This window comes from Periophthalmus magnuspinnatus, chromosome 4 (assembly GCF_009829125.3).
Source record: "Periophthalmus magnuspinnatus isolate fPerMag1 chromosome 4, fPerMag1.2.pri, whole genome shotgun sequence".
NCBI classification, from domain to species: Eukaryota; Metazoa; Chordata; class Actinopteri; order Gobiiformes; family Gobiidae; genus Periophthalmus; species Periophthalmus magnuspinnatus.
The window spans coordinates 8,571,818-8,586,111 of NC_047129.1; the positions used below are offsets into that span (position 1 = coordinate 8,571,818).

The following is a 14,294-nucleotide window of genomic DNA, read 5'->3' on the forward strand; positions in this document are numbered from 1 at the left end:
TAACTTACTCCTACTGCACGGCTGTTTTCTAAACCAGTGTTTCAAAGCCAAGAGTATGGGGACCCCTGGGGATACGCGAACACTAGCCAGGGGGTATTTGTAATGATTTCAGACCTTCAGAAAAGGTGGCACTGAATGATATCTGAATGTAAAATCTTCTTTGTAGTACATTTTACATCTTTAAGAATGTTTCTGTGGGGTGATTTTGTGATAGAGTTTATTAAAAACAAGAAAATATAATACCGTAAATTTCGGATTATAAGCCGCTACTTTTTTTCCACGCTTTGAACCCTGCGGCTTTTACAGCAGTGCGGCTTATATATGGAATTTTACTGGATAACGGACCCTGGGGGGCGCTCTCTAGCTGTAAACGTAAAAGTGAGACAGACGTGGGGAAAGATTCTGCTCTGAAGAATTCACTAGTTTTGATTTTGAACGATCATTTTGCGCATCATGAAATGGATATGATGCAGTTTTTAAGATAAAGAAACAGAAAGGAAACAGAGCAGGGGTCGGCCTTTAACACGCAAAGAGCCATTTGGACCCACTTTCCACATAAAATAAAACACTGGGAGCCGCAAATACTTTTTGACATCTAAAATGAAGATAACACTGTATAATAACAATAATGTAACGGAATAATGTAGGTTTTACTTTCACGGACAAGCCTTCTACACGTGGCAGATAAATATGGCAAAAACAACTTAAGTGCATTAAAAAAATACAACTCACCAAACCGCTGCATCATGCATCGCGCTGATTATGTGATTATGTCTACTCTACTCCGCAGTTTCTTTAAAAAAACAACAACAAAAAAACTCGTAGCGTATCGTTTAATCCCAGGTGCTTATTCTCCATATGCCAAAGCAGTTTTGAAGGTTTCATTGCCTTATTTGCTTTTCCCGTATGTTACGCAGAGCGGACTCTGTGCGTGAGTCACCTGCAGCGACAAACCCAGATTTTAAGTAGGCATTGTCTGTTAAATTTATCTTTCTTTTTCTTGGAGGTCGTAGTCTCTTCTTCTGGCTCCTCAGTTGTCCTTTTCCCCTTTGTTAAAAAGATCTCCAAAGACTTTTGTTTTGGCTCATTTTCACTCGCTTGTGGCTCTACTTTTGTGCGTCGTGTCTGATGTGTTATACGTGATACGTCACCGCGGAGACAAGAGCAGATAATAAACTTGCTACTACATCAAATAGATTTCTGTGGCGATTTCCAGCAGGATTTTCATGATACATCTACGGACGAGCTTATTAGTGTGTCATTAGGGACGGGCCAAAGTTGCTCCTGACCCCTGTGCGCACAACGTCTGAAAATCAGGGCTCTTTACGCAGGACTGTGAGCTGTGTCTGTCAGTTCCCAAGCCACGCAGAGCCGCAGTATGAGGCGGAAAGAGGCGCATGCGGCTCCGGAGCCGCGAGTTGCCGACCCCTGAAATAGAGCCACTGCACGTAAGCTCGACATCAATGAATCCAACTTGGTCAATGTAAAAAGACAACAAAAGTTTTCAGAGGAAATAAAAGCAGATTTTCCGTGTTGGTGCAGCTTTATTTTCTAAACCTGCAGATGTGTTCATCCCGTGTTGTTGTCGTGTTGGTGCCAATTTTCAGGCACAGTTTAAAAAAAAGCGTGTCGGTGCACCGTCTTTCTGTGTAAATATCTCATGTTACAATATGAAAACCTGCGGCTTTTATTCAGGTGCGGCTTATATATGTACAAAATTGATTTTCTCTTCAAATTTAGCTGGTGCGGCTTATATCAAGGTGCGCTCTGTAGTCCGAAATTTACGGTAGTTATAATCAGCATTGTGCTAGTAAAAGGATTTATAATTACTAAAGAAACACTGGTATACTGTGAGATAATGCTTTCTGTGAGATAACGCTTAGGGGCTACTCAACACAAAAGGTTCTGGTTCTAAACAATCCCTCAGCACACTATCATCCACTAATAAGAAAGTGTCCAAAAACAGAGATAAGGTAAAACAGAGATAACATAACATCTCTGAAAATGTTGTGAGTTTTATCCTAATCCTACAAGGAGCTTTGAAAAACACCACTCTAAAAACGCAGTGCAGGAAAGAGCAATCCCTCTCTCACAGACACAACACGGCGCAGGAGTGAACTCGGGACACCTTCATCTCCTCTCCATCATCGTCATCATCAGTTGGTGTGACCTCACTTTACTGTCAACAAACTCAAAGAAAATACAGTGGCATAAAAAATAAATAGATCCTTGACACTGTTGGCGCATACACATTTGATTCATATTCAGCAGTCTGGTATTAGTCCCTGTCTCTGTGGTTTACTGGGGCATTATTGTTGGAAAGAGGGCGGCCATCGCTCTTTCAAAACAACCAGGGCACTTGATGGTAAGCTATAACTTGAATCATGTGAAAAAGTTTGTGATACAGTGAACTCAAGTTCATCTTTGTTGTAATATTTGTTTTATCAGTGCGCTAGTGTTCCTAATCTATTCTAGGTCATATAATAAGAAATGGACCGGTCTAACTGCATTTATCACAGGCTGTGTCCAAAACCACTAGTCCCTCTCATTCACTATGTAGGGCACCAGTTTAGTGGACTGGATAGTAATCCTAATGTAGAGTACAAAACATTTTTCATCTTCGTGTTAGCATAAATAAAGAGACAATTGGACAAACTGAGGATCAGACCATCAACCCTTTGGTTACTGAGACTACAAGACACGTGTAGTGCGTCTGATGGCATGCCATATAATGTAATAGCCTCTTGATTCACTTCGTTGTAAAAGCCGTCATTAGCATTTCAAAATTGCTTATTGGGGTTTCATTGGGGTCAAAGTGCTTTGTAGGCTGTAAATTAATACTGGTATAAAGTCTCAGTAGAACAACAACAGTGACTTACTGCAAAATGATATGAATGTCTGTCATCGTAAATACAAGTATATAGTAGACAATTACGAATGGACAAAAACATGGATAAAAATAGAATGGGGACTGCTGTACTAGGACTAGATGTGATGGTGAGGAAAATCTACGGAGATTTCAGAACTACATACAGTATAAAATATAAAATGAGGAACAATGTGTTTCGGGATGTAACATAGTCCATTTTCCTCTGGGATTTCAGCTTCTGATCTAAAGCAACTGTCTCACACTGACATGGAAATACAATGCTAAGAACACTCAAAGAATTCAATTACAACTGCCTCTGATTCAAAGTAAATCAACTTAATGGTATTAAGTCAAGTACAATGTCTTACAAAGAGCAAAAAACCTAAAAGCAGCAAAAATCAACATCTAACATTTGTAAAAATAGACTCAAAACATGGACGCCTCCAGTCAACAGTGTAGTGATGTTGTCCCTATTTACAATCCAACCACTGGTCTCCAAAGAGTGTCCGATTGAGGAAATGATTTTGTCAAAACAAGATAAAAATGTATAGGCCCATGTCAGAGATTACCATGGAGCTCAGGGGGGTGTTCAGACTTGGAGATAGAAAGAATATAAAGGGGTTGTTATTGTTCGATGTTTCCCGCAGAGATTAGCAGGGCAGAAAAGGGGCGGTGCCAAGAGCAGTGAGGAGGACGGGGCTGGGGGTTTTCAGAAGAAGTTGGCAGGGTTACACAGAGTAGGTGTTACAGGTGGGAAGGCAGCCGGCATCAGGAGGAGGAGACAGGTGTGATATTTGGTTCAGAAATGGGCATGGCCGTGGTCATGCTCCGCCCCATGATGCCCCCCCTCTCTGTGCCCGTGCTTCTTGTGCTTCCTGCGCTCCCTCCTGCCCTTGTGGTGGTGACGTCTGTAGCGATGGGCCCTCCGTGCTGCACAATGGACACACAAAAGATTTATTAGAGAGAGATGAAAGCCAAGACAGAAGAAGCAAGAGGAAAATCAATCACTGACAAGTAATGGAGAGGGGTGAAACCAGGCAACACAAAGTGAAAATAGCGAAAAAACACTATGCAGACTTTTGGAGTTGTATTTTAGTTAATGACAAGCTTTCTTAAGCCCACCGAGTGAGCTACCCACGTCATAGCACAGCCATAAGCCTTTTTTGTATGGTGCTGCCAAATTCCCTGTCCCCCTTCTTTATTTTGTCAAAAAAAGCAAGTCGCCTGCAATGAACGATAACAACTCCGTAACTGTGGACCATAGAAACTTTTTTTTCACAACACATCTTAATCACTCAAAACAAGGCACTGCTATTTCACTATTTATTACAGCTGTCACAGTGCAGTGAAAGAAAAGAAATAGCAGGTTATTGATTATATTTATTTTCAAAAGTGTATTTCAGAAGATTACTATAAATTATTTGGCCGTGGTTACAAAATCCTGTTTATAGGATTTGTAAGTGTATTAAATATGGACTAGATTGGATTGTCAATTTTGTTTCCTTTAAGTACTTCAAAGGAGACCCCAGCACACTGAATAGACCCATAAGATTTGAGTGTGACTGGCTACCATCACTGAAGATTTTTGCCAGTAATTATTAATACAGAGACACACGCGGATGTGTTGAGTTGGTTTGTTCCTTAGGGCTTAGTGTGTAGGAGTTTTGGACTGAAGCAAGGCTAAATTTACCACCACAGTGAAGAAGACCATAATGTTATACAAATATTTGGTACTCACAATTCATGCAGATGATTTTGGGTCGGTCCCACTTGCCGTTGGCACGACACTTGGCAGTGGGAACATGGCGCTGAAGAAAGCCGTCTGCGCACTGGTAACGCACAACTGAGTGAATGTCATAGTGGGAGCGCTTTCGGCCAATCAGAAAGGCGTTGTCCACTGGGGGAGGGGCTCCACAAAGCACTGTAGAGAAATAAGAGACATTATATTCTAAATCTTAACTTGCAATCGTGATTAATATGCAGTCATAGGTGAAGATCAAATGTCAAAAAACACTTGTTACTGCCCATACAGATGTTTTAGCAAAAACACTAAAAAACTCAACCAAAGAGCTGTGGATTCTGATCTATTTTGAACTTTAAATTAATTGTAGATCATAATCCTTTTTTATATTGTTTTTGGATAATTTTTAGTCTTAGTAGTCTTTAGTACTGTAATTTAATTCAAATGATGGCCTCCTTCTTTCCCAATTTAACTGCATCCAAAACAGTAACAAGATCAGTGTATGAATATGCACATCTAAAATGCATTTTAATGATAGCTTAAATAAAAGCATAATTACAGTATTCAAATGATATAACCTGCCATTTTGAACTGCAATGCAACTCCACTAAACAAATAAAATGCTGCTTCCCTGTTTGCATTTGTACTTGGCCTAACCCCCTAAAAAACATGGCTGTTTAAAATGTGACTCAAATGTCTGGAGGCGAGTGAGGCCTGTCTGAGTGTATGAGTGAGTGGGAGGCGGTCAAAGTCCAGGCTGTTTTCGACACATAAAGAGTCGACGGCAGAATCAGATAAATGTTCCCTGTGAGCTGACACACACACCGGTGACACCCTGAGCTCTGGCTTTGGCAGCAGAGTTCTCTCACGTCTTCACAGTTTACACTCAGCACTGCCAACCTCTCAGCGGAGGTGCCAGGTATATTTGTGTATGTAGTACTGCCGTGACCTCTAGATGGCACTCTTACACCTGTGCCCTCGTTAGCATAATGCCTGTTAATATTATGTAAACTCCCCAAGACTAATTGACCTCCTTGTATTTTCATTTGTGCCATCTGATTTGACACAGCACCGAACCTGTTATTAAATCCTTAGAGTGGGAAGCGGATCTATTGCTAATTTGAGGCTTGCTAAAAAGACAAGAGGCTATTTAGAAATTCAAACTAGGCGAGAAAAATCATTTCAGGTAGAGCTAAAAGGGCTTTTGAAGAATGCTAATTGGGACTGTGCTTTAATGAATGATTTTGTCCTAATACAAAGACATAAATGCTCTCCTAGATCATTGCACAGTAAAAAGATAATACAAAAACAAATGTCTGTTTACTTCCCTCTAATCAAAGAACAGTATGCCTATAGGATTAAACTTAAATGGAGACAGCAGGTGACACCATCAGGTTTAGCTTCAAGTTAGATCTGTAGAGAGGCAAGCCCGCTCACAGTAGCAATGCATGTTTTTCAATGTATTTTTAAGCAATAAAACATTTTAATGCCAGACTGCAGAACAGTTTAACCAAAATAATATCTCCATGGAGACACGTGGCAGAGCCCTCACCAGTGAAGTCTAATAGTGCTCATTTAAAATCCTTTTCATCCCCTTGTCTCATGTCTGGACACATCAGACTTGACCAGCAAAACAAAATGAAATGCCCTTTACAAACATTCCTAATTGTGTCTATTCCAAAAAACAAAAAACAACACCCCAAAATAACATCACCATCCTCCACTCTTCTACACACTCTTTGAGAATTGTTACTGTTGTATATATACTACATAATGCGGAGCTTCAGGGATGTGTGAGTGCAGGTGGAACTAACAAGTAGAACTATTTTGTGACATTAGTATTTGAAGGCAATGCACCAATTAGTGGATATTAGTAACACCAGTGTTGGATCAGCTGTGACAAAGGCAGTCTGCAAATTAGCTCCCCATTAGCACTCACGTACCTGCTTCCCATACAAATGTCTGCTGATAGCACAATGAGCCATGCCATCCTTACAAAGAGTGTAAAAGGCACTCTGACTTTTTCCGCAAAAGTAGTTCCTCTTAATGCTCTACTGTCCTGTTAGGTTTTAGTAATTCATTACATTTCAGAAACATGCAGTGGGGTGAATGGTGGTAGTTGGAAGATTCTGTCCTTGATTGGATGCATGATGGTCAAAGGTAGGTGCATACAGCTTCTATCAGCCCTGAATACTGCTGCCCGTAAAATATTCTATACAATATTTTATGCTCTACTATTATACAGACCCTTATAGAAAGATATCATTACAGATATAAGTGAGAACAATTTCAACTGTGATTTCTATAGTGCAGGTAAAAAGTAGATTTCTTCAGTGTTGACAAAAACTATTGCTATAACTGTGCTTCAGAGTCAAGTGTGGCCATTTCTACAATTGCACTGTAGTAACTGTCTTCATCACACTTCCCCAGAAGTAGGTTTCAAGTCTCCACTAAAGGAGAAGTTTTTCAGAAAATATTTACCTCTTTTGTTGAAATGTCCTTGCCTAATAGCTGGTTAAACAGTTGTGCTTTGCCCCATTGAGAGAATAATACTCCTTCAGAAGAGGCCAATCAGGGCTCACCTTTCCTCTTACAACAATCAGAGGCTTAGACCAAAGCAAAGGCTAAGAGGAGCTTTCAGGTGTGATTGGGAGGTGCTGAGGGGAGTCAGTGTGTCTTCAAGTGGGGATAAAAGAAAATGCCACTAAAGTTGGGGTGAGTGCGTGCAGGAATGATTTTATGAGAGAAAAGGTGTTTTGACGAGTAAAAATGGAACAAGGACAGCACTGACAGAGGAGCTCGGAGTATTCAAAATCCACATTGAAATATCCTTTATGAAGAAGCTTAACCATTGGCAGTAGGTAGCAACAACAGTGCATAAAGTTTTAAGGCGTATGGTAGAGAGGCAGTCAACTTTGCACTCAAAACTAGAGAAAATCTAAAACTAAATAAATATTATTTCTTGAAGGACTTCTCTCTTACAATAACATGTATATTTCTCAAAAACACTGAACTAAATCCGACATAACATCCACAGTCAGGGTTAAAGTTGTTGGCTTTCATTCTTCAGGCCATAACAATGTGGATGTGAAAATCATGCCAAGCTTTTGTTAGCAGCTCTGAATGGTTAGCCTTGAGACCAAAACTGCAGTTCAAAGACAGCTCAGATCAATAACTTGTCTAAGGAAAAAATAACACTGAATACCGAAGGACCTATTTATAACAATGCCTCTTGACACAACACAGTATGAATATTTAATACCATAAAAATCGATATGCTTTATATGTAGAGCCCTAGTAACGCAGGGTCATATATTTGTCGACACAATGCTTTGCCAGAAGGAAGCAGCCAGAGTTTTAGCATATTTAGACCAGAGGACATTTTCACAATTACGATCTTATTGTCTGGACTGTCTGGCAATTTTAGGTAAAGACAGTGGATTATTTTTGACTGTAAAACAAACCAAGGTTGTACAGGTCAACTACAACTCAGATTTCATAGCTTTTTTTATTCTTGTTGTCTTGTTGTTGTTCGTCAATGATATACACACTATACTGTAGTAACTATAGAATTTATGAGGAGTAAACCCTAAACAGTGAGAGTTAATCCCATTCCTCAAAACAAAATATTGAAGTTAATGTTTTGAATTCCAAATACTAATCTTAATTTGGGCTGAATCCCTCTCCCCAGGTGAGTCTCACTTTCCTCTGTGTGTTCTGAATAATAATAAGTGTTTATGAAGAGAAGCACTAAGCTAAACAGATGCCGCACTATACACACCATGAGAGTAAATCTACTGAAAACAACAACACATTTCGCTTTAAATAAAAAGAAGAGTCAAATTTGCAATCTAATTTCCAACCAAATAACAACTTCATGCATCAATAAACAAAGGTTAAATTCATGCAATTTACCAATATGCATAATAAAAACAACTATACCAGAGCATAAAACCCATTTAAAGAGTTGAATAATTCTCCAATTATTTTCAAATGATTGGAAAAGGATTTTGATAATGACAGCTCACTGCCCAATGTTTAAATTAAACTGTAATACATTTGTTAAACCTTAAGTGCATCGCCATTAAGAGGAAGATTACTGTGTATAAGAAATTGTAATTAAAATAGTCTATTATTGGAATGGATAATATTCTTATAGTTGATTTTATTTTTAGCGTAAAAGTTATACAAACCAGTGAGGGCTTCTACAAAATGCAGTTAAATGTGATCTGAAATCTCCAAAAAATGTAAAAAAAAAAAAAAAAAAAAAGAATTTGTAGTGTAGGTAAAAGATGCCAAAAAGATTAAGACTGTAAACCATACTCACATTATTATTTAAAAAAGCCATTGCCTTCCAACATTACTGGTACAGCAATGAGACCTTATAGTGCTGCTGTATACTGAGAAAAACTAAATATCCGTCCAAAAGAGTAAAATCAGACTGGTGCTGCAGTAAAGACAGACTCACCCAAATATCTCAGAAATGTGTCAAATGGCTTTAACCCATGTTTCAGGTCACAAACTCAGCAACCCCAAAGCAACAGTGTTTAGTACAACTCCGACCTGCGTTATGTCTCAAAATGAAAGTATTTCCTTCACAAACTCAATGTTGCACCACCGTTGTCGTGCAATGTAACCAGTCCCCAATTTCCAGCCTGTTCCTGACCCTAATAAGTCAATTACAATCAGCCTTGTCTTTTCATCTCCCCGACTCCCCCTGGAGGCCATCTTGTCTCCTCACTCCAAGCCCATGTAATGTCTGCTGTTATCAGAGGAGTTCTGTGGCACCACGCTGGTTCCTCTCTCCAGTCGTGCGGCCTATAGTTTGTGTGTGAGCTCATCAGACACCCACAGGCCTGATTAGTAGATAACTGCAGTGTGTTTCCATACAAAGACTCATGTAATCATCTGATAGAGCACAGAGCAAGGAGAGAAGGGAATGAATTCAGGCCATCACCTTTTATGTCATTTTAACGTTTGGATAATGTTACTGAAAAAGTTAGCAGAAGTTATGTAGCCTGTGCTCTTATGCTTATGTTTTTACATAATAAATTCACAACTGAACCTAGATTGCCAGAGCCTTAACCAAAGAACGCATACAGGTTTTTCTAATTCTCAGTATATGGACAGGCCATGCATGACATGAAAGCTGAGAACCTCCAGAATTCACTCATTGAGCTGCAGAAGCTGCACTAAACTAGCACGGATGATGATCAAAGAGAATTCAGATCAGAGAGTCCTTTTAAGACAGCAACTAAATTATAACAGAAACAATGTGGCTATCATGTCCAATAGTACTTAAGAATAAACCAACAGTACAGTTGTTGCCACTGAAAGACTCAGAGTCGTATGTAGAAGTCTTGACTGCAGTGGGAAACCTATTGTAGGCTACATGTAGACTATTTAGTTTTTGCTTTGTAGAAATGTAAGTAAATTCTTAGTGATGCAGGTCAAGGGAAATCTAGATGAGAACTGAAAGCACTTTCAGAGGACTTCAGAGGTTTGAGCCTGCAGTCCCCTGTGGTTTGTTGTGTCCTAGTATCTCCTGCATTACACTGGACCTATTACTGTCCACTGTATTAATATGTGTATATCTTGTAGCCATTGGTCAAAGTTTGCCCTCTATGCAAATGTAGAGCCAAAAAAAGCTCTAACGAGCTCTCAAAGGGATGTGACCTGGGCTCTCTACAGAGCTGGGACTTAACAAGGGGCACAGGTTGGTTTCTGCTCTAAAGATTTTGAGAAAGTAACTGGTTAAGATCAGTCCTAAGGCAAATACTGTTCTTTTGGGGTTGTCTTAGTCCCTTCTCTTCTGAACGGGAAATTTAGGAATCAGCAGTTTCTCACTTTTATCCCAAATATTTCTATTAGTCCCTGTATAAGGAATATGTCTTGAGAGGTTAGTGTAAATTGTATCTCTGGTCTGTGTTACATAAGCCTCTTTTCTATTGGCAAGGTTTGCTTGGGGCCGCCTTGGAGCAGGTCTGTCCCTCCAGGAGAGTTGTGTTTTCACGCTCCGGGCACGGCTGTGGGTCAGTGAAACATTGACGTCACCCAAATATTACAAATGTTTTCTTAATAAATAAAATCAAAGTTGTATCTGAATAATGTTTGAAATTATAAGGCCAATCTCAGCAATTCACAAAAAGACACTGTACACTTGTGGCACTGTAAGACGTGGCTAAAGCTAGTGTAAACACAAAACTACTTCTGGTTTATTGTCAGCTTTTTCTGCATTTATTTCACTTCTCTGAGCATCTACACTGAGTTTTAACATCTTGTTATGTAATGCATTGGGTTTGGGTTATATTAGATGCATTATGCATTCTGTTTATATCTACTTTTGGCATCTTGTTTTCACTTGACTCTGCGTTCTCTCTTGTCCAATCATCTGTTCAGTCGTAACCGTGCCTGGAACCGTACTGTGCTGACCCTAGACCCCACTAGGAGCTAGTACCTTCCAGGGTCCGCTTCGCACCCCTCAAACGGGGCATTACAGTTTTTAGACAGTAGAGACACTTGCCGATCTGCTCAAAAACAAACCAATGGAAATGCATCTATAATGTTATTAACACTGTAAATATGTGCCTATGTTATAATGGCACTTAGTCAAAGTTTACACTATTCTGAGTATATTTTAGAGTACATTTTATTCCAAGAGAAAAGTTGATGGAAAGGAATACTGTGAGAAGGAAGTTACAATGAGTTTGAAGTACACACACTCATTGAAGTGGCCCTTATCTAAGTGTATAATCTATAATTAGAAGAAATATATTATACAAACTACCAAACACAGTTTCACATAAGTTCTTTTAACTTTTGATGAATTTTATCTTTTTGTTTCCACCTCAAAGAAATCCAGAAATTTCCTGGAAACGACGGTAGCTCAAAAATGCATCTCTTTTGCCCTTGTACCTTCAACTCCTAAGTTTTCTCTCACACATTTTTACGCTGCTCTCGAGTTATGCCTTCTCGAGTCTGCTGCCTCTGCCTGTCAGTCATCCTAATCACCTGTAGAAGCCTTCTCTCTCTCCCTCTCTTACTCTCTCTCCCTCTGTCTCTTTCTCTCCTGTCACTCGGTTCTGCTCACCTGTTCCCTTTTTGCACACGTAGGGCAGATTGTAGTTGCAGGGCACGTCGTTCCATTTGCCGTTCTCGTGAGCGATCATCACCACGCAGTCTTCTCCTCCAGCAAAGAAGTTGTCGGGTTGGTTTTCACGCCAGTTCTCGTATTGCTGCCAAAACACAATACAGAAAAAAACATGATTACTTGCATTTTGGTCTCAGTGGATTTTACACTAAACTTAGCAACTTTTTATACGTTTAAAAAAACTGCAACTCTGACAAAAGTTGAGACACTATAACAGTAAGTAAATAAATACAACTTTATCTACATTTCAGGGGTAGAGATATTTAGCAGTGAAACAAAAACATGTTTTATAATATCAATGAATTCATGCACTTTAAGGTCCAAATAGGCAAAATAAACTACCGTCTACAGTTTTCCATCTATATGTGATTAAATTCTATGGCCTAACTCGGGACCACTTCCCTGAATTACATAAAATTACATAAAAGCCCAGTGCAGAACGTACAGAGGGATGGCTCAAAGAAGTGCTGGTACTCAAAAAGACGATTTTTAAAATGAGCTTTCCTGTGCATAACAACCAACTTAAAGCATGGAATATAACACAAAAATCCAATTAAATGGTAGAATATCTGAAATTTTAGTAATAGGTCAATATGAATAAAAAGAGATAAGAAATATATTTGGATAAAGATTTCACAGTTGTCCCAATGTTACTGAAGTAGAGTTGTTGACTAAACTTCAGACAATAATCTGGACCTCTCACTTGTTTTACTTTGCTAAAGGAAATTATTCTTTGTCATAATTAAGCTAAACGTAGATGCACCACGGACAATAGCTAAAGACATAGAGTAAAACAATGTAATCATGGAATCTCACTGGGGACTAAACAAAGAGCGCTCTGGAGTCATAATGGAGGAGTAATTAATGAATTCATTTCTTGCTCAGTCGCAAAATCCTTGATGAGATAACAAGCGCCCACGTTCTCTGTTTCTACATCACAGATTCACTCGATTATAACAAGTGAAAGCAGATTTAAAACAAAAAGATAAGATTAAACTTAAAATATTAATTCACCAAGTCCATTTTGTCGGTCCACTGGAAATCATCCTCCACAGTGCGGTCATTCAAGCCAATCCATGTGTTGTCATGGCTCAGACCTGCAAGTTACAACCAGAAATAAAAACATTGTAAATAAAATGAAATATAAATGCATCAAATGTTTAGAAAATAATTACCTAAATAATATAATTCCCTCAAAACCTTCTGTTTTGAAAATGGTTTGACCCAGTTTTCTAACCATCAATATTATAGTCTCTCAAAATTTCAGACTTTTTCTTGCTGCTTGTATCTTTGCACCAATACGGTCTTGACTTTTCAGAGGTCATCATTTTAAATCCAATCAATCAATACATTTTCTAGAATTTCCTGCAGCATGATAAAATAAAATATTATAGCAATCTTTTTAAACACTCAAAACCAACGCCTGTATTTGGCTAAAGCCCTATACAGCTTATGTATCATTAGCATCTCTTTAGCACAGACTTAACACAAGCAAACAGCTCATTATCCAGTGGCTATATGACAGTGTGTGGCTCTAACAATGGGACGAACAATTGGAGCAAGGAGGCCTCCGCACAGAGGGATCGGCTGTAATGACTTCCTCTGGTTCTGCTGGAGATGCTACTCATGACATCCCTGTTTGAATACAGCACATTTTCAATTCCAATATTTTGGGTTTAATCTGGTATTTTTCGAGCCATGGAGTGTGCATGTCTCCTTGCACACATGTGTAATGGAATCTCAATCATAGTCTATCTGATTAACATTATTAACAGGCCCATTAATCTCCCTAATGGCTGCCACCGCCTCATCACAGGGGTGGAGTCGTACATTTTCAAGGCAATTAAACACACTTTTGGGGGAAACTGTGCTTGTGTTGAAGAAGAAAGATGGCCTCTGGATGGATGAAGATGGGTTGGCAGCTGGGCGAGACAGAAGGTGGGGCTAGCACAGTGCGGCTGCTGCTGGCCTTATTGAAACACAAGTGGCAGTGGATCAATGCCAGAGGGTAAAGAGAGGAAGCTTTACGGCGACCAAAGAAAATGTGTACGGATATTAGCATGCTAATGTTGTTGGCACTGACAAACGGCAATCCATTGCCAAACATTTAAGTCTGAGGGATAACAGAAAGCCTGCAGTAAAACACAGGCGACAACCTGCCCCTGTCACCGTGCCACTTGGAAGCAGGATCGTTTTAAGAACAAATCAACAAGAATTTAAATCTAATAGCATTTTGTCCTACATAGCATTCCAGTCGGTTGGCACAAATGGAGCTACACCTCACTACAGCAAAGGCGTCTCACCTTTTTCCACCACAAATTGGATTTGAGGAAATAATATGACAGTGTATTAAATGTAGTGTCAGAGAGGCTCACATCAGCGCCTACAGCAGAGTTTACTGGCATGAAATACTGATACACACGTCAAGGTACCTGAGGATATGTTTTTACTCAAGGGAAAATATAATAAATGCATTAAAGAGCAAGAGGCAGTACACATTTATCACTGGGTAAGAGCAGACGCAAGAACCAAGA

At 39.3% G+C, this 14,294-nt stretch overlaps 1 protein-coding gene across 1 annotated transcript in view; it reads right to left on the minus strand.

Annotated features, from left to right (window-relative positions):
- Window positions 1-1,884: 1,884 nt before the first annotated feature.
- The window catches only part of ncanb (neurocan b), a 97,174-nt gene continuing 84,764 nt past the window's right edge, over window positions 1,885-14,294 (minus strand). The window contains exons 12-15 of the mRNA XM_055221353.1: window positions 12,775-12,857; window positions 11,701-11,845; window positions 4,608-4,790; window positions 1,885-3,799 (exon numbers count right to left, since the gene is read on the minus strand). Of these exons, the coding sequence (XP_055077328.1) occupies window positions 3,669-3,799; window positions 4,608-4,790; window positions 11,701-11,845; window positions 12,775-12,857 (542 nt within the window). The 3' untranslated portion in view covers window positions 1,885-3,668. The remainder of the gene's footprint in view (window positions 3,800-4,607; window positions 4,791-11,700; window positions 11,846-12,774; window positions 12,858-14,294) is intronic.